Here is a 24,783-nt window from a genome sequence, read left to right as displayed (position 1 = left end):
AATTTTCATTTGGTGATTAAATGCATAAAAAAGAATATATAAATAAAAAGAACATAAGTTGTAAAGTATTCTTTTTTTTGACCAACTGCTACCAACAGTTAGACAAGTATAGGAATACTTGGAGTGGCCCCATCTCCCAGAATACTGGCCCAGCTTCTGCCATAGCTCTCCCAGCTTTCCTTTGGTGAAAAAGGGAGCAGTCATTCCCCCAGTTGTGATCCAGTTGCCTCCCACAGGGCATCAGTCCTGGAGGGAGCCTAGGCATCTCGAGTGGGAGCGTACCATCATGTCCCATCGGAGCTACAGCTCAGAACCTTGGAGAGAGCAGGACTTCCAGCCCTGTGGCCTCAGCCATTGGCCTGAGAAGTAACCTCTGTGATCAGCCCACCCACTCCTCCTGATGATTGCCCTCGCAGGTGGTACAGCCCTGTCTGCTGGGGTCCCACAATGGAGAGCTCTTGTCTCCTTGGCCTTGTCAGGATCAGAAAAGACATGAAAGAAGAGGCATCAACATCTGCTTGATTGCTGTACCTTAAGACTGTGACCTTGCCACAGCTGAAACCTTTCTTAGGTGGAAGTTCTTAAGGGCAGAGACTACCATTCTTCATCAATACTGGTTCTTCTGAGACAGAGGAGAGGGGCTAAATTGGGAAAAATTGGGGCTTTTGTTGCTGGTATAAAAGTATATGCATGAGTAGAAATTTTTTGGCACAAACATCACTGCACTTTGTTCCCCAATGACAGAAACTTCTTTTAGGGTCTTAGATGTACATCTCTCTCTCTCTCTCTCTTTTTTTTTAAATGTGTTGTATTGTTTTTTTTAACACACATTGCTTTATAAATTGTGTTGGGAAAGAAAAATCAGAGCAAATTTTCATTCTTTCATTCAAAGAAGTGAACCTAGCATATACTGATTTATATTCAGTCTCCTTAGTTCTTTTTCTGGATATAGATGGCATTTTCTGCCCAAAGTCTGTTGGGATTGCTTCGGACACTGAACCGCTGAGAAGAACCAAGGCTTTCATTTTTGATCATTGAACATTCTCGTTATTGTTGTACACCTCTTCTTCAGGACCTTCCTGAGGAGACTGCCTAGGCTATTACATAGACAGGAAATTCTCTTTCCTCCTTGTAACCAAATTATGTCATCACCCAGTGTTTATTAAGTACCTACTGTATGTCAGGCATTGGGCTAAGCTGTGGGGACTTCAGAGAAAACAGTCCCTGCTCTCCCCAAGAGCCTCGAGAGCAGAAAGACAGCCTAAGAACTATGCACAAACAAGCTAGAGACAGGGTAAATTGGAGATAATAAAGGGCAGGCATTAGTGCTGAGGGGGAAAGTTGAAAGCTTCCTGCTTCTTGCTCCAGCTAAGGATTCCTTTCATTAGCCCTGTTGAGTTTGTTGAGTACTTGGAGGTTATTGGAGGTGGGGTGGATATCAGGCCTGGAATAAGGAAGAGATCATTATGACCCCAGTGACTGCTGCATACTCAGCTCTTTGCAGCTCTTCTCTCCATTGATCATCTCAGCAACCCTGGAAAGAAGATGCTGGCATTATCTGAACTCTAAGCCCTCTATCCACAGTGCTATTTAGCAACACTCTCCTCAGACACTTTGTGTAGCTCTGGGTACATCACTACACTTGTTTGCCTCAGTTTTTCCCATCTTAAAAATGGGGGTAATAACAATACCCAGCACCCCTTCACCTTTGTCCTTCCCATGGTTATTGTGAGTAGTGGTGGTAGTAGTAGATGGATTAATTCACTGTTCCTTTTCATCGTCATTACCTTACTACTGGTGGAATCTTAAGAGGTCATCTAAGGATTCTGGGCCTGGAACCAGGAAGATCTGGTCAGGAAGGAGGGGACAGCTAGGGGGCACCATAGTATATAGAGTACAAGGTCTGCAGTCAGGATAATCTAATGAGGAAAAAAGGAGTCAGCTAGGGGGCACTATAGTGCATAGAGTACAGGGCCTGGAGTGAGGAAGATCTGGTCAGGAAAGGGGCAACTAGGGGGCACCATAGTGCATAGAGTACTCTAGCTTGGAGGCAGAAAGATCTGGTCAGGAAAGAGGGGGCAACTAGGGGGCGCCATAGTGCATAGCGTACTCTAGCTTGGAGGCAGAAAGATCTGGTCAGGAAAGAGGGGTGCTAGGGGGCGCTATAGTGCATAGAGTACTCTAGCTTGGAGGCAGAAAGATCTGGTTAGGAAAGAGGGGGCGCCATAGTGTGTAGAGTTCAAGGCTTGGAGTCAGGATGATCTAATCAGGAAAAAGGGGCAGCTAGGGGGCGCCATAGTGCATAGAGTACAGGGCCTGGAGTGAGGAAGCTCTAGTCAGGAAAGATGGCAACTAGGAGGCACCATAGTGCTTAGAATATTCTAGTTTACAGTCAGGAAGATCTGGTCAGAAAGGGGGGAGAGGAGGTAGCTAGGGGGTGCCATAGTGCATAGAACGCTGGGCCAGGGAGACTCAATTTTCAGAATTCAGATCCATACTCAGTCACTTCCTAGCTGGGTGACCCTTGGCAAGACACTTCATCTTGTTTAACCTGTTTACCTCAGTTTCCTCATCTGTAAAATAAGCTGGAGAAGGAAATGGCCAGCCACATACGGTCATAGAGTTGGACATATTGGAAAATGACTGAACAGCAAAAAAAAGTAGGAAATTAGATTGAGATTTCTTGTGTTTGGATGCTAAGCCTGCCACTTTGCTTCCTATGTATATTTAGGGAGGTCATTTAACATCTTAGGCCCTAATTTACATAGATTGAACATTGAAAGTGTTGGACAAGGTGACTTCTATAGTCCTTTCCCATTCTAAATCTGTGATCATTATTTTGTAAATAAGGCCCAGAGAATCATGCCCAAAGGTCATACCAGTAGGAAGAAGGTATGTTTGCTTAGTTGTCCAGGATTGATATTGTTCAAGGCTGAGAAAATTTCCAAATAGTCTAGCTTTAAGTAGAGAACTGGTTTAACAGGAACAAAACTGACAAGAAAGTTGAAATTGAGGTGGAACAAAATTGATTTTAAAACCAGTGAATCTAGTTATGTGCCTTTCTTTCCATCAAGGCAGGATATGTAATAAATTGTGTTAATGAACTAGACCAGAGAAAGATTGCAAGCCAGACAGGAAAGGCCGGTTTATCCTTCTGAAACATCTGGGATTTCTTAAGACCACTTGTATATAATCCTTGGTTGGTTGTATATTAATTAACAATTTAGAACATAATTTGGGGAAAAAATATGTTTATGTACTTTCTCAGTTGTGTTTTTTCTTATAATATTTAGGAACCTATTTATCTTTTGAGGGAAGAAATCTGGTTACTATAATTAAGTGGTTAACAGTTGTGTGTGCTAAGGCATAGAATATATAGATTCTTTTAAAGTAGCATAAGGATGGGAATTTGATATGGGCCAAATAAAATATTCTGATAATGCCAAATTGTTAGCTTTTTGAACTTTTTAAGTTTTAAATTCATTGTAATATGTACATACATCTTAGGATTCGGTTTACTAGCTTAATGAAGCTCTTGTTTAGGTGATTTGTTGATGTTTTATTCTAACAAATTTGAAATTATCCTTGTCTTGCTGTGATAGTTCTTTAGGGTATGAAGCTGCCCATGGATGCTCAGAGCCTACTCCTATAAATGGTAAGGTCTGGTCAGCCCCATTGTGGACCAGAAAATAAATGACATGGCAGTTTCCCAGAGGTCATTGAAGCTAGATTTAGAGAAACTCCTAATCAGGTGTACTGAAGGAAGGGAAATGAATTTTTCACCCATACATAATCTCCAAAATTATGGAGAGGCTTTGATCCACATAGGTGGTAGAGGTGTTATCCACACTGATCATTTTATATAATGAAGTATTAAAGATGAACTTTTAAAATTAAAGGGAGGATTTATAAAACATACTTCTTCGATTTAAAATGTCACAATTATACAAGTATTTTGTCTATAAGTTTATTGATTCCTTTTAAAAAAGTGATTTTTCCATAGACCTAGAATGAAGTTGCATATCATTAGAACTTAAAGATAGGTTTTTTGCTCTGATTTTCTTATTTTCTTTTACCAACCAGTCTTATTTAGAAAATCTTGAAATACCAAGAGCAAAACTTGAAGGAATATTATTTATCACATTGTTTCTTTTAAAGTAGTATATTTGCAGGGCAGCTAGATGGTGTAGTGGATAGAGCACCAGTGCTAGATTTAGGAAAACCTGAGTTCAAATCCAGCCTTGGAGACACTTAATACTTCTGTGTGATTCTGGACAAATCAGTTAACCACAATTTCCTTGCCAAAAACAAAGTAGTATATTTCCCATCTAGAAATGTTTTTTCTTTAATGAAATAACTCAATTAAAGAAATTTTATTATGCTGCATTGCTATTTTGACATTTTATTAAGCACATATAGTTTAACGCTGTTCTCAGATGAGCTTAGGATGTCCCTTTTCTTTAAAACAATTTTTTAATTTAAGTTTTTATTTATCTTTCATTTTTACTTTATCTCAATTTAATATATACCTCCTACTTCCCTTTCCAAAGAGCCATCCCTTACATCAAAGAACAAAAAGGATAGAGAGCAAGAAGAAAAAAGTACAGTTCAACAGAACTAGCCAACCCATCAACCAAATCTGACTTTATGTGCAGGGTTCCCCACTTGTAGTCCTCCATCTCTGTAAAGGTATAGCCAGTACACATCAGGTAAGCTTCACTAATATCCGTGTGATGTTAAGATAAAGCAAAGAAAGTCCCAAGGACACTGGGTAGATTCAGTGGGAGGACATGGGCAAGAATTTCAGTCAGTCAATTAACAAACTTTTAAATATATGTCCCAAGATTTGTACAAACTGTGGGGAATATAAAAAAAGGCAAAAAACAGTCTGCCCTCAAGGAGCATACATTATGCTAAGTAAGTGATCAGATATAATATATATGAAATATGTACAGAGAAGATGGAAAGTAATATAAAAAGAAGGTGGGAGGGATAAACAAGGGAGGGGAGGGATCAGGAGAAACCTTTTTGGAAGGAAGCCTTTGAATTGAGCCTTGATGGAGGCCAGGGAAGCTAAGAGGCAGAACTGAGGGGCCAGCATTCAGGAATGGAACTGGGAGAGTGAGTGTCGTGTTCAAGGAATTGTGAGTAGGCTGTGGTGGCTACTTTGCCAAGTGCAATTGGAAAGAAGTAAATGTCAAACTGAGGACATTAGCTTGGCCCTGGAGGTGGTAGGGAGCCCCTAGAGCTCATTGATGGGAAGGGTGGCTGCCAGGACTTCGTGGATGGACTGCAATCTTCATTTTTGTACCTTGTCACCAGAAAGCAGAAATCCAGCAACATGAAGAAATGGGAAATAGAGAAATTTTGAGGAACACGATGCAGAAAGAAGTAAGGAAAACCACAGCAACTATGGACAACAGTGACTTCAACATTGCAGATGAAAGAACCCTGAAAGAAAGTAATTGCCCCAGAAATAGATAACAAAGCACACCTCTGTCTTGAGAGAGGTAGGGTACTACAAGACAGACACCATATTCATCAGTCTTGTCAAAAATATTCATGAAGTGCCTACTATGGGCCAGACAGTGTGCTTGGTACAAGGAATATAAGCATAAAGAATAAAACAATCCCTGTTTGCAGAGGGCTAATGGAGGAGAAAATATAAAAAGAATAAACATTATATATATCTATATATCATATGTCATATATATAATTTTATATATATATATAAATATAATTGTAAAGTTTCTAAATATATATTATTTACGAAGTAATATAATACAAACATTTTGAGATGAGAGCCACCAGCAGTTGAAAAGATCAGAAACAACTTCATGCAGGAGATGGTAATTGAGCTACATTTTAAGGGAAGACAGAGACTCTGGGAGGCTGAGATGAGGGGTGAGGGCATTCCGGAAGGAGATACGGCCAGTGCAAAGACAGGAACATGGAGTATTGTGTGTACATGACAGAGAGAAGGCCAAATATTATGAATCATTCAGTAAATGCTGATTACTACTACTATGTGCTAGACATTCTGCTAAGCACTTGCAATACAAAAAGAGGCAAAATGTAATTGCTGCTTTCACAAAGACCTTACAGTCTAATGGAGAGACAACATGTAGGCAAATATCTACAAAGAAAGCTATGTACAAATAGGAAATAATTAACAGAGGAAATACATTAGAATTAAGAGGGGTTAAGGAAGCCCTCCTTTAGACGAGAGAATTTTGGTTGGGACTCTTTGGAAGCCAGAGAAGTCAGTAGAAGAGATAGTGCATTCTGGACATTGAGGACAGCAGAGATGAAATGTCTTATTCTTGTAACAGTCAGGGACCCACCCAGTATTGAATTCCCTGGATTGAAGAATACAGGTAGGGGGTATAAAGTGTAACAAGACTAAAAATGTAGGTGGGGCTTTGAAGGGACTTGAATGCTAAAGAAATGATTTTATATTTGATCCTGAAGGTAAATAGGAAGCTACTGGAGGATGTGTGTGTGATAGAGACACACACACACACACACAATCAGACCTGCCCTTTAGGTATATCACCTTGGCAACTGAATGGAGAATGGCCTAGATAGGCAGTCAGACCCACCAGCAAGCTCTTACAGTTGTCCAGTGATGAAGATCTGCAGCAGGGTGGGGGCAGTATCAGAGGAGAGAATGGACTATTTGCTAGAGATTGCAAAGATGAAAGCAGCAGGCTTTGGTAATAGGGATAGGGAGGTGAGAGATAATGAAGAGTCTAAAATAACTGGGTTTCAAGCCTGAGAGATGCCCTCTACATTCATAGAAAAGGTAGTAGGAATGGGGGTGGGGATTAAGGAAAGATAATGAGATCTGGGACATTCTGAATGTAAGATGTCTACTGGATATCCAGTTTGAAATGTCTGAAAGGCGTTTGAAGATGTTTGATCGGAGGTCAGCAGAGCATTTGGGACAGAGAATCATCAACATAGAGATAGTAGTTTTGTCCATGGGAGCTGATGAGATCACCAAGTGAAATAGTATAAACTGAGAAAAGAGTCCTGGACAGAGCTCTCATTAGAGGACTTGGTATGGATGAGGATATAACAAAAGAAACTGAGAAGGCAGGAGGAAAACAGGGAGAGTGGTGTCCTGAAAACCTAGAGAGAAGAGAGTAACAGGGAGGAGAGAGCTCAACAGTGTCAAAAGCTGCCGCAAAGTCAATGAGAATGAAGAATGAGAAAAGACCAATGGGTTTGGCATCTAAGAGGTCATCGGTAGCTTTGGAGAGAGCACACTGCTGGACAGTATGGATAAGGTCCAGGGAGACCAGGAACATAGGTTGGGGCCAGGTTGTATATGACTTAAAAGGCTATTTGATCGCAGATGTAATAGGAAAGGAGTCTATTGAATAAGAATGTCAGAAGTCATTTGAATAGGAGGAGCCAGTCAGAAGGCTCTTGTGATAATCTAAGTACGAGATATTAAATGAACATGTTAGCAGAGTGAGGGTAGGAAAAGTCACATTAGAGAAGTATCTTTTGTCATTTCTGTATTTCTGTTTTCTTGTCTTATACTTCCCTTTTTTTTCTTTTTTAGTTAATAGTGTTTTTTTTTTTTTAAAGAGTTTTCAACATTCATCTGTATCCCAGAGATCATAAAAGTGAAGAAAGAACCCACATGCAAAAATGTTTCTAGCATCTCTTTTTGTGGTGGCAAAAAAAATGAAAAATGAGTGGATGTTCATCAATTAGAGAATGGTTGTATAAGTCATGGTATATGAATGTAAGGCAATATTACTGTTCTCTAAGAAATGTTGAGCTGGCTGATTTCTAAAAAGCCTGTAAAGAATGATATGAGCTGACTGGGCTTATACCCCAAAGAGATACTAAAGAAAGGAAAGGGACCTGTATGTGCCAAAATATTTGTGGCGGCCCTGTTTGTAAGTAGCCAGAAGCTGGAAAATGAAAGGATGTCCATCAATTGGAGAATGGTTGAGTAAATTGTGGTATATGAACGTTATGGAATATTATTGTTCTGTAAGGAACGACCAGCAGGATGAATACAGAGAGGACTGGCGAGACTTACATGAACTGATGCTGAGTGAAATGAGCAGAACCAGGAGATCATTATATACCTCAACAATGATACTGTTTGAGGATGTATTCTGATGGAAGTGGATCTCTTTGATAAAGAGAGCCTTAATTGATCAAAGATGGACAGAAGCAGCTACACCCAGAGAAAGAACACTGGAAATGAATATAAACTGCTTGCATTTATGTTTTTCCTCCTGGGTTATTTATACCTTCTGAATTCAATTCTCCCTGTGCAACAAGAAAACTGTTTGGTTCTGCACACATATATTGTATCTAGGATATACTGCAACCCATTCAACATGTAAAGGACTCTTGCCATCTGGGGGAAGGGGTGGAGGGAGGGAGGGGAAAAATCAGAACAGAAATGAATGCAAGGGATAATGCTGTAAAAAATTACCCTGGCATGCGTTCTATCAATAAAAAATTATTTAAAAAAAAAAAAAAGAATGATATGAGCTGATGCTGAGTGAAATGAGCAGAAATAGGAGAATATTGTACACAGTAACAGCAAGATTATGTGATCAATTATGGACTTGGCTCTTCTCAGCATATAGTGATACAAAACAATTCCAACCGACTTGGGATGGAAATTGCCATCCACATTCAGAGAAAGAACTATTAAAAAAATGAAAAAAACCCTCACTTTTTTTTGTTTTTTTCTTTTTCATGGTTTTTCCCCTTTGTTCTGATTTTTTCTTTCACAATGTAATTAAAATAAGTTCAAAATCATGATATATTTATAACCTATATCAGACTGCTTGCTGTCGGGGGAGGCGAAAAGTCTTTCTAGGCACCACAAAAAGAGTTGCTTATAAACACTTTTGCACATGTGGGTCATTTTCCCACTTTTATGATCTCTTGGGGATATAGATTCAGTAGTAGCATGCTGCTAGACCAAAGGGTATACAAAGTTTTATAGTCCTTTGAATATAATTCCAAATTGTTCTCCAGAATGGCTAGATTAGTTTACAATTCTACCAACTGTATTAGTCATCCCAGTTTTCCCACATTCCTCCAACATTTATCCTTATCTTTTCTTGTCATCTTAGCCAATCTGATAGGTATGAGGTGGAACCTCGAAGTTGTTTTAATTAATCAATAGTAATTTAGAGCATTTTTCATATGATTATAGATAGCTTTAATTTCTTCTCCTGAAAATTGCCTGTTCATATGCTTTGACCATTATCAGTTGGGGATTGAATTATAAGAATAATTGTATTCTTATAATTTTGACTCAATTCTTTATATATTTTAGAAATGATGTCTTTGTTAGGAATACTGGCTATAAAAATTATTATTCACCTTTCTGCTTCTAATCTTGGCTACACTAATTTTGTTTGTGCAAAACTTTTTAATTTAATGTAATCCAAATTAATTCATTTTGCATTTCATAATGCTCGCTAGTATATCTTTAGTCATAAATTCTTCCTTTCTCCAAAGATCTGACAGGTAAACTATCCCTTGCTCTCCCAATTTGCCCATAGTACCTCCTTTATGTCTAAATCATGAACCCATTTTGATTTTATCTTGGGATAGGGTGTGAGATGTTGGTCTTTGTCTAGTTTCTGCCATACTATTTTTCAGTTTTCCCAGCAATTTTTGTCAGATAGTGAGTTCTTATCTCAGAAGCTGGAGTCTTTGGATTTATCAAATAGTAGATTACTATAATCATTGACTATTGCATGTTGTGTATCTAACCTGTTCCACTGATCTGATGGTTTTGATATCTGCCATGTTGTAATACAGTTTTAGGTCTGGTATGGCTAGGCCATACCCTCCTTTGTAATTTTTTTTCCATTAATTCTTTTGATATTTTTGATCTTTTATTCTTCTAGGTGCATTTTGTTTTTGCTAGCTCTCTGAAATAATTTTTTGGCATTTTGATTGGTTTGGCACTGAACAAATAGATGAATTTAGGTAGAATTGTAATTTATGTTATATTCATTCAGCCTACTCATGAATAGTTGATACTTTTCCAGTTTGTTAGATCTGATTTTATTTGTGTAAAAAATGTTTGTAATTGTGTTTAAAGTTCCTGGGTTTGTCTTGACAGGTAGACTCCCCAAAATTTTATATCGACTACATTAATTTTAAATGTAATTTCTTTCTTTCTCTTGTTTCTATGCTTTGTTGGTAATATATAGAAATGTTGGTGATTTGTGCGGGTTTATTTTATATCCTACAAATTTGCTAAATTTGTTAATTATTTTAAGTAGTTTTTTTAATTGATTCTCCAAGTCATCATATCATCTGTTGCCTCATTGTCAACTCTAATTCCTTCAATTTCTTTTTCTTCTCTTATTGTTAAATTTAACATTTCTAATGTAATATTTGAATAATAGTGGTGCTAATGACACCTTTAGATTTTCTTGGGTTATTGCAATGATTATTGATTGAGGTGACAGAATTTAATAATTCTTTCTTGAAATAATAAGTTTTTATGTAATACATTTTATTTTTATATTAAATTTTCTCCTATATCCTGCCTTCCAGAAAGACATTCCATATTATGAAGAATTTATTTAAAAAAGAAAGAAAATAAAGAGAAAAAAATTACCAAAGATGATCATAGTACATTGAAAAAAAAAATCTGACAAGTGTTTCTAATATCAATGGCCCCTCACACTTGGAAAGGACAGGGGGCAGGGTCTTCTCATTTCTCTTCTTTGGGACCCAGCTTCTTTCTATTTTTTTGATATTAACTTTCAGTAGTTATAATTTTTCTTTGTGCTTACATAATTATAGCCGTTCTGTATATTGGGTTTTTTTGTTGTTATTTTTTTACTTCAACCTTTATCAGTTCATATAAATCTTCCCAGGTTTTTGTTTTTGTCCCATTCATCATTTCTTAATGCACAGCTTTTCTTATTCCATTATATTCATGGATCACAATTTATTTTCTCACCTCCCAGGCAGTGGGCATCTACATCTTTGGCTTTAGTTCTTTACTTCTACAAAAAATGACAGTAGAAAGTTCTTGATAGAAATTTCTTCATTGTTGAATTTTACAACAGTTTGAATGAAAGTGGTGAAGCTCTCTTGCTATTTTAACATTGTATATTTATATTCTTGTTTTTTTTAGGAGTCGCGCATCGAAGCCAGAGCAGTGAAGGAGTCAGTTCGCTCAGCAGTTCACCTTCTAATAGCCTTGAAACACAGTCGCAGTCTCTCTCACGGTCCCAGAGCATGGATATCGACAGTGTCTCCTGTGAGAAAAGGTAGTAAAAGGCAGATTTTACACAAAGTTATTGTATTATGGGAAATACCAAATCATTGTCCTTAAACTCACTGCCTTGTTTCCTCTCAGAACTCTCAGATACATGTGTATGCAATTAGTAGTGCTTCTGGTAAATGTTTGAAAAGATAGTGAAAGATCCTACTTATTATGAGAAAATGATAATGAACAAAATCTTCTCTCTTAACCATTACAACATCTCAAGCGTTATAGTAAGTTTTTTTTTTTTTAATTTTGCATGTTAGAATTACTTTTGTGTATTGGAAATGGTAATAATTCTGTTAGTGGCTTCCTCTATATATGTCTTTTTCTTTTTCTTAGAACTGGCATATCTAGGTAAGCATTTTAATTAGGTAGAGATAGATGATTCTTACTTATCAGACTCAAACTAGTACTGAATGTTGGGGAATTGTCCAATATCCAAGTCAATTGGAAATTTAAAAGTATTTGGGACTGTAAGATTTCAATACCTATCAGGCAATACTGACAATATGATGCCTGGTTAAATTGATTTTGAAGTGAGGAAAAGTTAATTAAATTACTTGAGTTCATTAAGATATGCAGAAGGGTGAAAATTAGTGGGGAATATGTTTGTATGATGAATTTCTAAGAAATTTACATATTATTTCAGTTGATTCTATTAAATAGATGTTGTTATTATCACCATCATTTTACAATTGAGGAAGCTTGAGGCTGAGTGAAATTAAATGTTAGTTGCTCAGTCACATGGAGCAACTGGGTAGAGTGCAATGGTTAGAGCTCCAGGCCTAGGTTAAGAGTTCAAATACAGTCTCAGATACTTCCTATTTATGAGACACTGTCCAAGCCACTTCTCCCTGTTTGCCTCATATATAAAATGGGCTGGAGAAGAAAGGGCAGACATTTTAGTATCTTTGCCAAAAAACAAATGAACAAATAAATGGGGTTATGAAAAATTGGACACGACTAAAAAAACAACTGAACAAGAGTCAACTAATTAAGAATAAAGCAAGATTTGAACTTGGGTCTTTTTGATTCCAAGTCTAGTGCTCTATCCATTATACACCTAAGTGTCTCCTTATCACTAATTTATTATGTTCACTCACATATCTATATATCTATATCTATATTCTTAACCATGTTTTAGTTTTATAATGTGCTTAGAAATGTGAGTGGGCAATCTATATAATTGTGTGAAGAAGAGCTAGGAGCCTCAATCAACATGCATTTGTTTAACAGCTACTAGGAAGGTTAAATTTTTTTGGTAAGTAGATAAATTTAGGAAGTCCAAATGTTCAGTCATTTTTCTCAGATAAAATGAAAATAAGAATGTAAACAATTTTAAGTCTGCTTCAATTTTAATGTAATATTGAAAACAAGAAATGAACTTTAAAAATGTTTACTGCTTGGGGGCAGCCAGGTGACGCAATGGATAGAGCACCAGCCCTGAAGTCAGGAGGGCCCGAGTTAAAATCTGGTCTCAGACACTTAATAATTCCAAGTGCTGTGACCCTGGGCAAGTCACTTAATCCCAATTGCCTCAGCAAAAAAAAAAAGTTCACTGCTCATTGTTGTTAATGGCCACAGGTCCTTCTAAATCTTCCTGTTCTCCTTTTAATTGTTTTATCTAAGTAATTTTCTTTTTCATTTAAACATTTTCCCAGGTAAAAGTGGGATTAAACAATCGTCCTTCTAGTGTTAATTGTTTTTATTTCTACTTAAAGCATGTCCCAGGTGGATGTAGATTCAGGAATTGAAAACATGGAGGTTGATGAAAATGATCGCAGAGAAAAAAGGACTCTCTCTGATAAGGTTGGTAAAAAATCCAGTGTGTTCATTAGCTTTTCTGTATTATATGTCATATCTTTTATATAGAATTGGGGGGAAAAACACATAACATAACCACAGCTCCTCTTAATCAGTTACTTTTGTGAAAAAATATTGGAATGGCGCAATATGCCTTGTTAGAAGAGCATTTAATGCATATCCTTTCCCAGAACAGGCTGTTTCGGAAGCTGGTGTGGTCTCTATCCTTGGAAATCTAAAGATAGCATGTAGATGACATGGAGGGCATTCATGCTTGGGTTGGGCTTTCTAACATCTGAAGTCCCTTCCCAGTTAGAATTTCTAGACTTCAGGCTTCTATTTGATTAATGTAAGTCCTTTGATGAGTAAATAAGTTCGCTTTTGCAAGTTAACTTCTTGCTCACGTGAACAGACTGATGTGTAATTTCCATTACCATAATGTGAGGAAGCAGATGGAGAATCAAGGCTGGGTATATAGTTGATGGGATGTAATAGCAAAATAGAAGAAATGTTGATGTCATGATTATTCAACTTACTGAAGTTTCTGAGGAAGGTACAGTAGGTAGAAGAGAAACTGATGAGGCCCTTTTATTAGAAAGAGGTTTCCTTTTTAGGAGTCCTGTTTGAAAGTATGTGTTGATTCATATTTTGATAACTGAATCACTTTTGTTTGTGAAAAAGGAAACATTTCTTTCAGTGACAGTTTATACCCGGTAAATATATTCACATCATCTACCAAATTTAAGTATTATGATATTGTTTGATGAAGAACTGTGTATGACTCTCAGCAATACAGTGATTCAAGACAATCCCAAAGGACTAATGATAAAGCATGCTATCTACCTCCAGGGAAAGAACTGATATTGATTGCATGCAGACTGAAGCATAAGCATACTGTTTTTTACTTTCTTTCATTTAAAAAAAATTTGAATCTTCTTCTACAAAATGACTAATATAGAAATGTTTTACATGATTGTACATGTATAACCTGTATCTGATTGTTTATGGTCTCAGGGTGGGAATGAGGAATAGAATTTAGAATTCAAAACTTCAAATAAAAATATTTTTAAAAAAACTTTAAAAGGTATCTGCCAAATAGTTATAATGGGTAATTTCTTATATCTTCCTTCCAGTATACTAATTGTACTTAGAGCTATGGAATGTTTCAATTTAAGCACATAGTCATTGAATTTGAAGACCATAAAGTACAACCTTTATTTGAAGGCTGCTCCTGATCAAGGAATGTGCAGTCTATTCCATTTTAGGAGAGCTCTAATTGTAGGAAATTTTTCCTGCTATTAAGCTTGACTGTCCTTCTGCAAGTTTGGTGCTCATTTTCTCCATGGGGGCCAAGAAAAACCAGTACCAGTCCTTGGTCTGTGTGACGGCCCATTACTTAGCATCTGCTGTCATGATTCTGTCAGTATCCTCTTCCCAAAGTCCTTTACTATTTCTGTGACTATTCAACTTGTGAGACCTGAACACATCAGTCCTTCAGATAAGGTCTTATCTAAGCAAAGGACAATAAGAGGATGAGCTTCTTTAATCTGGGCACAATTCCTCTCCTGTTGTTTCCTGAAATTGCTTTAGCTTATTGAGCTGCTATATCGTAGTGCTACTTCATGTTGAGTTATAGTCCACTAAAGTTCTCTGGAGTTTTTCATTTAAAAAAAAAAAAAAACTGAACCCAAAAAACTATTGTTTAGCATTGCCTACTCCATTTTTGGCTTTTAGAGTTCTTTTTTCTTTCTTTTTTTTTTATACTAGTATAGATTTTACATTTATTCCTATTACATTTTGTCCCACTGGATTTGACTATATATTCTAAATTGTCAGATTTTTTTTTTTTTTTGATCTTTCCTCTTTTATATACTCTCTCAATTGATGGCTTTCATCATTATCACCTGAACAATAGATAAACCTGCTGCTTTTGTCTTTAGGCCCTTAATAAGCACTGGCAAGTATTGTAAAGACCCATCCATCCATTGACATTGAATCATTAATAATAATTCTTGTCCCCAGCCAGCCATTTCAATTTGTCACCCAGCCTACATGCATGTCTCCTCACTAAAACAGCACAAAGTTTTTTTTTTAAATGCTTTGTAAAAACCAAATCTATTGCATCTATCATTCTCCTAAACTCCCTATGTAGGAAGCCTATTAGAAAAGACTTAGGATGTTCATCACAAAGTCCTGCTAGCTCTTTGTGTGATTACCACTTTCTTTTCTAGAGATTCACTAAGGAACTCTCATGTAAGACATTTTCCAATTTTGCCAAGAATCCCAGTCAACCATAGCAACTTGTGTCTCGCAAATCCTTCTACCCATTTTCTGAAAATGAAGGCACTTTACCCTTCTCCCATGGCACTGCAACCCCACCCCACTTTCTCAGTGGGAAGCAGAGGCAGCAGCTCATCCATATTTCCAACCATTCCTTCACCTGTTCACCTGTGCCTAGGAGCTTATGCCCTTCTACAAGCAGTTATTGTTTCCTCTTACTGCTGTCCTGCTTAGCTTGGGTTTCTCTTTTTATATTGTTCATTTTTAGTCTGTTCTTTTTAATCCAGAGCTCTGTTTTCTGGTTTGTTTGTTTGTTTGTTTTAAATTGAAAACAGACTCAAAATAAAAATAAAATAAAATAAAAATTGCTCTGATTTCTTTTCTCCGTCCTTTAGCTTTGTATTAATTCATCTTAAATAGGAACCCCACATCTTCTTGAATAAATTTCTTGCCTTTCACATTGCTCTTCAATCTTAAATCATTGTTCTTGAATCAGATTAGTACTCCTGGCCCATTCTGTGATCTTTTTATTCATGTGTACATTGTCCATGTATGAGAAATAGAAGTGAAGAGAGAAGTAGATATAGAGTTGGGAAGACTTGGATTTGGATAATGCTCTACATATTGCTACCTGTGTGACCTTGGCAATGTCACGGAATCTTTCCACTCTTTCATATCTCCATTTGCAAAATGGGGATGATAACAGCATATTGTTACAGTCAAACAAGATAATCTACAGAAACTTCTTTGCAAAATTTGCAGTATTTTTTAAGCATGAGGTTTTATACTTCGTAATCTGCCCTTGATTCTATGTTTTTATGTGTTTTAAAAATGTTTAATTTATCATTACTTACTTATAACATCTGTGTTTCACATACATCTCCACATTTTCTCTTTATGGAATTTTTTTTTTTAAGTCTTCAAGACTTTATTTTTGTGAGTTTCTCATCCCTCCTTACGATTTTAAAATTGTAAAATTTTAGTTCATGAGCCCTCCCTTGCTTTTCCCTGCTACATTGAAATCTGCTTTCTAAAATTCTGGGGGTCTCTATTGGACAATTCTTTGTTTTCCTCTCTTCTAACATAATCAAACCAAACCAAAATCCACCAATTAGGTAACTGTGTTATGTACTAACAGCTACTGAAAAGGGTGAATGAGAGATTTATAAAAGACTTCAATCAGCCCCTCAAATCCGATGAACATATGTGTACATATCAGATGGTGGCAAAAGTGAGAACAGTCCAAAAGGGTGAAAAATAAATTTCCTTTGTAAAGAATGAGAGAGACCCAAGATATTTTTATTATTTAGAATCTTGTGCTTAAACTCCTTCATGTTTAGTTGAAGAAAATTATTTAAAAGTATCAGGCATAGAGAATTCCAAATATTTTTAAATTTTTTAAAATATAAAAGTAAAATATTTTTAAAAATGAAAATGTCATAGTTTATGACAGTAAGTCTATTAGTATTTAATAAGAACTTATTATGAACCATGCACTATGCTGAGCACTGGGAATGCAAAGAAAGTCAAAAACCAGTCCCTGCCTTCATGGAGCTCACAGTCACAAGTAACTGGGTACACATCAGTTGTATACAAAATAATTTGAAAGTAATCATAGAGAAAAGACATTAAGCCTTGTGGAAAGGATATCTTGCATAACCTAAGACTGGAAATGATTAATGTTGGGTGGGTTGTTTCTGAATCAGTAGTTTTAGTATAATCCAGACCACTTGAAGCAAAGATCATAGTTAATTCAAAGGTAGAAGAAAAAAAATGAAAATGGAAAATATGACATGTATTTAAACAACTGCAACCCAACCTATTTTTAAAGAGTTAATGATGATGAAAAATAGGATAGAAATGGAAGACAAGCTTGATGGATCATTATATGTAATTAAAAAAAAAAACCCCAAAAAACAAAAAACAAGCCAGTTCAACTAAGAAAGGAATTAAAAAGAACCTAGAAAGTGTTTAAGCCAGCAGACTTCTATTTTGGTACAAAGAGATCTGACCAGGAGTAACTCTGTGTGTGTGTGTGTGTGTGTGTGTGTGTGTGTGTGTGTGTGTGTGTGTGTGTGTGTGTGACTCAAAATAGAAATAATGAAACATAAAACCAGTTTGAAGAAATAGATCCCATAAATCCCAGTAGAATTCAGGGATAGCTGGAAGGAACATAATATACAAATGAAAAATGGAAAAGATTTGCAGATTTTTAAAATTTTATTTTTCCATATTGGTCATGTTGTGAAAGAAAAATCAGAATAAAAGGGAAAAACCATGAGAAAGAAAAAGCAAATCAAAAAAAAGTAAAAGTAGTATGTGTCAATCCTAATTCACTCTCCATAGTTCTTTCTCTTGATGTAGATGCCATTTTCTGTCTCAATTCTTTTGGAATTGTTTTGGATCAATGTATTGCCGAGAAGAAGTAAATCTACTACATAGTTTGCTCATATTTTTATAGCCAATTCTTTTTAACCATCAGGTAACATTGAACCACACTCTGATTGCAATACCACAATCCAGGATGTGCTAAACATCCATAGAGAAAATCTTTATTGGAGGCTGCATAATTAGGAAATCACACATTGATGGAAAGCTTTGTAGTAGACAAGGTCCCACTGGGCTCATTCATTGTTGATTATTCAAAAACATCTATCTTTAAAAATAAGATCTCCCCCCCCCCCCTCTCATTTGTACATGAAAATTCTGTTAGATACTTTGAAAGATACAGTATCAGAGAGGTCCTCTGATCATTAGTTTCACATGAGGCACATAAAACCCCTGTATATTTGCCATTTACCACTATCATGGAAGAGAGAGTCCATATTGACTTAGGTTGAAACCAGACTCCTTATAGATAGATAATTTCTTCATATGTTCTGTCATGACCAGGTTCTGGTTATATGAAGCGTGGACCCTCCTGGATACTACATATTCATTCACTCAAATGATCTTTGCATTTTTATCTATATAGGAAAAGCCAAGTGGATGAAGAATGTCTCTTTTTCAGGTTATGTGAGATGGTTAAATGAATAATCTCCAACAATCATGTGTGTGTACATAGATGCAGCACTTTAAAAAGACAGTTGAGTTTAGAATTAAATAGGAGAAAACAAGATTGGATTTCATGTGCAAAATTTTGAGAGCTCCATTAATGACTTTAAACTTTAAACTACCTCTCCCAATGCAAAGGGTAGTTTTGAAAAATTACTTAGAGCTGGGAGAGGTTAAGTGACTTGGGTGAATTAAGACTTGAGACTAACTTTCTCCCCACTGTGCCATGCTATCTGCACATGGTAATTCCCATAAACACAGATACCATGGCCACCTCCTTCCATCTTCCCTTCTCCAGAGTAAATGTCTGTTTCAGTAACTGCCCTTTTGTGACATGAATCCCTTCAGTGTTCTGGAGGCACGCCACCTTGTCCAAATCTTTCTCACCTTTCTTGAAACATCCCATCCATGAGGATCATCACAGTCTCAGAGAAAATTGGCTTAGTCTGGTTGCTAATTTAGTTTTTAAAGATTATTACCAATTTAACTTCAGACAAAACCAAAACCAAATGAGTCCACAACATAAAATGCTTTAACTGAGGACTCAATTTGAGTTTGTCAAATGGGTCTTTAAGGTTATTGTCATAGAAAAGAATTACTCCTCCATAAATAATCTGGTGATGATCCCTTTTGAACTTACCTAGGTTAACATTTAGACAAAAGACAAGGTCCATTATTGGGCCTGCATTCAAAATATTTATAAAGTAATTTTACTGATTACCTTTGCTAAGGTTTTGCTCTGCTGTCACAGACTTGAACAACCTGGCACTCTCTGTACTACCCAATGTTATGTCATTGATGTTGAATCTTGGCAGAATACTTTTGCAACTTTTTAAACTTATGCTGCCATAAATAGGTTATACGTAGAAATCCATTTCTTAGTTTTCTTTCTCTCCCTGCCCCCTTCTGTTCTTTACACTCACCTCTGTGGGCATCAAATTTATTTTAATGCAGTCTGATGTAAGAAATTTTAAGTGCTAGAGATAAAAGCATGAAAAATTATTTGCCTTTGTCTTGGAGTGTGGGGAGGACTGGGAACTATAGTGTCTATGATGAAACAAAAGGGCAAATTGTTACAGGAAAATTGTAGAAGAAGCCAAGTCTTCCTTCTCTCCTTCTACATTGATCAAGCTTATATTTATATTAATTTTTTATTCTGAGATAATTACATCTTTATTTTGAAAAAAAAAAGTAATTGTGCCTTTTGATCTGAAAGCACAAAGGAAATGATTAAGAAATGAACTAATAAATGCTGAAGCAGCAGGTGATGGATGCAATGGATAGAATAATGAACCTGGAGCCAGGAAGACCTGAATTCCAATGCAGCTGTTGTGTGAATTAAATGAGATAATCTTTGAGAAGCACTTAGCACCATGCTTGGCACATCGTATGAACTATATAAATGTTTATCTCTCACACATATACTGCTTCCCAATTCCACCCCCACCCCCTCAGGAAAAATAATTTTTTTCAGAAGGAAGGCTACCATACTTGGGTCTGTATTTGGATTCTCTTTTCTTACTATCATTATAGAATAGAAGCAAGATTCATTAGAGGAGGCAGGAAACTATTGGCTTCCCTGAGTCATTTAGGGAATGGGGAGGGATTTTAGGAATGTTACCTCCTTTGTCAATTCTTAAGGAAGTCTCTGAGTTTCTTGATTCTGCTTATCCTGTGACTTTTCTAACCCTCTTCAGAATCCTCATACACCACAATTAAGGGGAGTAAATCAGCTAGGTCTTTGTGGATAGATACTTTAATGTTGTATATTCTGTTTCCAAAGGGAGTGAAATTGTCATTGTCCACTTTGCCATGAAATTGGGAAGTTATTCTGAAAAAATACTTTTCCCTAAGTAGCCAGCATTTGTTAAGCATTTTACTTTATGTCCTGGGCTATAGCTTTGCATTGCAGATAAAATGAAAAAAGTTGAGACAGTACTAGAATCTGCATCCCTTCTCACTTTGTTTCTTTCTCTGAGGAGTTTCCTGATACAAACTTCATGAAAGAAGCACCATTTATTTCACTTTCGGGTTTTTTTATTTATTTTAAACAAATATCAAATGAGAAAAGGAAATGAAAAAACAAAAGAAAACGTTGCCATGTGCACAGAGCAGAACATGAGAGGATTCAATATAAAACAATAAATTTCCATTTCAAAGAAAGCTATTTAAAAAATACAACACATTATTTTCAAAGCTTCCCAGTTCCTCATTGCCTCCTTCTAGGTTTTCTTTTGTTCTCTGCTGTGTAGGCTTTAATTTAATTTTTTTCCCTTCCCTCCCACAAAGAAGGCTACAATTAAACATGTCAGTCGGTCTGTCTATCTCTCTTTCATATGAGAAGGATGCTTTAAGTGGAAAAAGAGGCATATATACATAGATATCTGTAAATATACTTATATTCATTTATACACATATGTCTAAGGCCATACTTTTTTATTTCCACTTGTCCTCTGTTTCTCTGATAGTGAATAGCATTTTCTTTCATAAGTCTTTCCATGTTTTTCTAAATCAACCAATTCATCCTTTCCTATATCACAGCAAAATTTCAAAATTTCAGCCCAGTCACATTCTTTCTGAGAGATTGTGAAAGTTTTTCCCCAGTTTCTATGGTCCTTCTATTCTTGACTGCATAGATTTTATTCAAGAAAATTTTAACTGATCTGGATGTATAAGGATCATTGGTTAAGTAATATTTTTCTAAAATATTAATAATTAATAGAAACTATGACAGGTAACAAGGATGAATACAAAAACTTGTCCTTGTCCTTTGTGGGTAACATTAAGAGTTGTAAATCTTAGAATCACTTGAAGCTATAACAGACAGCCAAAAACAACAGAAAGGGCCCTTTTAATTGTATTCAGGAAGTAGAGCATCAGAAAGGAAGGAAGAGGACCCTTGCTTGGGTGAATAAGGCAAAAGACTTATTTTGCTTCTGTTTCTTCTGCTAAGGAGAAAGCTTGGAAAGAATAGAACAAAATGGCATATTGGGAGCTGAAGCCCAAGATAATACAGACAATAAAAAAACTTTTTTGACTAATTCAAATCACTGAGCTCAAAACACTGAAAGAACTAGCTAAGTTCTGTATTAGCTGAGGTACTATCCATGATCTTTAAAGTATTGTAGAGATTAGGAGAGGTGCTGAAGATCTGGAAAAGGATAGATGTTGTGCTTATTTTCAGAAAAGGGAAGATTAGAGTCTGCATTCTCTGAGCTGATTTTGATTGCTTTCAAAATTCTAGAATGTTTTATTAAAGAAATGTTCAATGAACATCTAGGAAAGGGAGCTGTGATCACAAATTTAGCCTGGTTTCGCAACAAATTGTTTAATTTAACTTCATTCCGTTTTTGGGTAGAGGTCTTGGATTTGCAAATATGAGAATGGTATCTAGATTTCAGCAAAGCATTAACAGAGTCTCATATTCCTGTGAATAGGATGGAGAGATTTGAACTAGATTATGGTACAGTTGGATCTCTTGAGAATTGGCTGAGGTACTGAGCCCAAAGAGAAGACATTCATGTTTCAGTGACAGCTGGGAAGGAGGTCTCTAATTTATTTCCCCAGGGACCAAGCTTGGTTTGTACTGTTGAGTATTTTTATCAGTGACTTTTGTATAAAGCCATACATGCAAATTTACAGGTGACAAAAAGCTAGGAAGAATAGATTATGGGCTAGATAACTCTCAGGATTAAAACGGTATTGATAGGTTAGGGTGTTCAGTTGAAAGTAATAATAATATTTAATTGGGGTTAATTTAATGTCTTTCATTTGGGTTAAAGAAATCTGCTTTACTAAGCCTAAAATGTAAGGATATATGACTAAAAAAGATGGAGATTGGTATTGCTAACGTACAGATTTATTGTGACTGAGTTGTATAACATGGTCATCCCTTAAAACTAGTGCAATCTTAGTCTTCATTAACCCCATAACCTTTATGACTTTCTCAAGAAAATATTAGTAACAACCATTACATAACTTTGTCATAGTTAAATTACAGGTTTAAACCCTGTATATCTTATTATGCCTTATCTTATGCAACTGGGCTTTCAAGATGCTACTTCCCCCTTCATAGAAGAACTCATATATTTTATTGGTAGAACTGTGAATGGATCCAATCATTCTGGAGAGCAATTTGGAACTATGCTCAAAAAGTTATTAAACTGTGCATACCCTTTGATCTAGCCGTGTTTCCACTGGATTGTATCCCAAAGAGATCTTAAAGGAAGGAAAGGGACCCACATGTGCAAAAATGTTTGTGGCAGCCCTTTTCGTAGTGTCCAGAAACTGGAAACTAAGTGGATACCCATCAATTGGAGAATGGCTGTATAAATTATATATATGTTGTGTGTATATATGAATGCTATGGAATATTATTGTTCTGTAAAAAACTACCAGCAGGATGATTTCAGAGAGGCTTGGAGAGACCTACATGAAGTGATGCTAAGTAAAATGAGCAGAACTCTGTTAAGCATTGAGATGATTCAAATCAGTTCCCCTTGTTCAATGATGAAGAGAGCCATCCACACCCAGAGAGAGGACTGTGGGAACAGAGGGTGGAACACAACATAGCTTTCTCACTCTCTCTGTTATTTGCTTGCATTTTGTTTTCCTTCTCAAGTTTTTCTTTTTCTTCCTTCTTGATCTGATTTTTCTTGTGCAGCAAGATAACTGTATAAATATGTATACAGATATTGGATTTAACATGTATTACCTGCCAGTTAGGGGAAGGGATGGGGGATAGGAGGGGAAAATTTACAATAAAAAGTTTTGCAAGGGTCAGTGGTGGAAAAATTACCCATGCATATGCTTTGTGAATAAAAAACTTTAATAAAAATAAAGGAAAGAAAGAAAATTGATATGAGAGAGGTTCATCCTGATAATAAAAGAAAACTTTGCTAATAATTAGCATTGTTCTAACTTGTAATGAAATAGTTGATTCTCTCTCCCTCCTCAAATTCTTCACTCAAAGACTGGGGTTTGCTTCATGGAATTGTTAAGAGAGACAATTTCTGTCAGCAGGAGTTGAAGAAAGGGACTTCTGAAATCCCTCCCAGCTGGGAAAGAGTGATTTTTGTCTGATTTGCTGAAATTCAGATGACCTGCAACTATAACTTTTCTTGGTTTCAACTCCCTAAAGAATTCAAATGTGATATTGTTTGATGAGAATTATTCTTGGTAAACTCTTTTTAAAAAATTATTAGTAAAGCTTTTTATTTTTCAAAACATATGCATGGACAATTCTTTTTAACATTAGCCCTTGCAAAACCTTGTGTTCCAATTTTCCCTCCTAGATGGCAAGTAGTCCAATATATGTTAAACATGGTAGAAATATGTTAAATCCAATATATGCATACATATTTATATAATTATTGTGCTGCACAAGAAAAATCAATTCAAACCAGTTTTAAAAAAAAAAAGAAGAAGAAGAAAATGCAAGCAAGCAACAATGAAGAGTGAAAATGATATGTTGTGACTCACATTTAGTTCCTATGGTCCTCTCTCTAGGTGTAGATGTCCCTCTTCATCATAGAATAATTGGATTAGTAAGCTCTTCTTGACTATTAATGATCACCACTTTGGTGTTATAAGTCCTCATAGACCATGCCTTTAAACAAGCAGGAAAGAGTTACATTTTGCTTTTTAGTGGTAAATGGTTATGTTCAGAATGCTAATCTGTTTTAGAGATGAGAAAATATGTACATGCATGTGGGTGAATAGAATGTTCAGATCCTTTCTGGGCTTTTTTGCCTTAAAATTGCCAGATGATGTCATTATCCTTTCATCCTCCTCCAGAGAATGTATTATAAATTGTGGAGCTCTAGGTTTTGCAGGGACTCCAAGTGATAGTAATTAATGTATGAGATCATTTCCTTTTTTATCAGCAAATTAACATTTTTAGATGATTTCTTTTTCATGCTTTGTTAATGTCTTTGAATTTGTGTAAAATGTTATTCTTTGTAGAAATATTTGACTTCATGTTTCACAAATTTCATTTGAAATTTATGCCCCCCCCAAATCTTTTTTTTTACTCTTTTCTGAAAGGAACTTTCATCAGGTTCTGAGGTCTCAGAAGAACAGGCCTTACAGCTGGTCTGTAAGATCTTTCGTGTCTCTTGGAAAGACCGGGACAGAGATGTCATTTTTTTGACTTCACTTTCTGCGCAATTTAAGCAGAACCCAAAAGAAGGTACGGATTTCTGTCTTGTCACCTTTCAAAGTATTGATTGTTTAAAAAAAAAAAAAAAAGATATTTTTATGCTGGATTGTCTAAATGTACCCATTCAGTTTGGGGCATTTATTGTTAACAGTGGTGATTTCTGCTGCTGAGGTCAGATTGACTTCATTTCCACTTCTTT

General features: G+C 36.0%; 1 protein-coding gene across 3 annotated transcripts in view; it reads left to right on the top strand.

Moving 5' to 3' along the window:
- Positions 1-24,783, top strand: part of UBE4B (ubiquitination factor E4B) — a 134,313-nt gene that overhangs the window by 46,659 nt on the left and 62,871 nt on the right. For all 3 annotated transcript variants that reach the window (XM_051988602.1, XM_051988601.1, XM_051988600.1), the window contains exons 3-5: positions 11,153-11,288; positions 13,009-13,096; positions 24,470-24,614. In XM_051988602.1, the coding sequence (XP_051844562.1) occupies positions 11,153-11,288; positions 13,009-13,096; positions 24,470-24,614 (369 nt within the window). The remainder of the gene's footprint in view (positions 1-11,152; positions 11,289-13,008; positions 13,097-24,469; positions 24,615-24,783) is intronic.

Source organism: Antechinus flavipes, chromosome 3 (assembly GCF_016432865.1).
Source record: "Antechinus flavipes isolate AdamAnt ecotype Samford, QLD, Australia chromosome 3, AdamAnt_v2, whole genome shotgun sequence".
Lineage (NCBI taxonomy): Eukaryota > Metazoa > Chordata > Mammalia > Dasyuromorphia > Dasyuridae > Antechinus > Antechinus flavipes.
The sequence above is the reverse complement of the archived record's forward strand: the minus strand, read 5'-3'. Positions and strand labels throughout refer to the sequence as shown.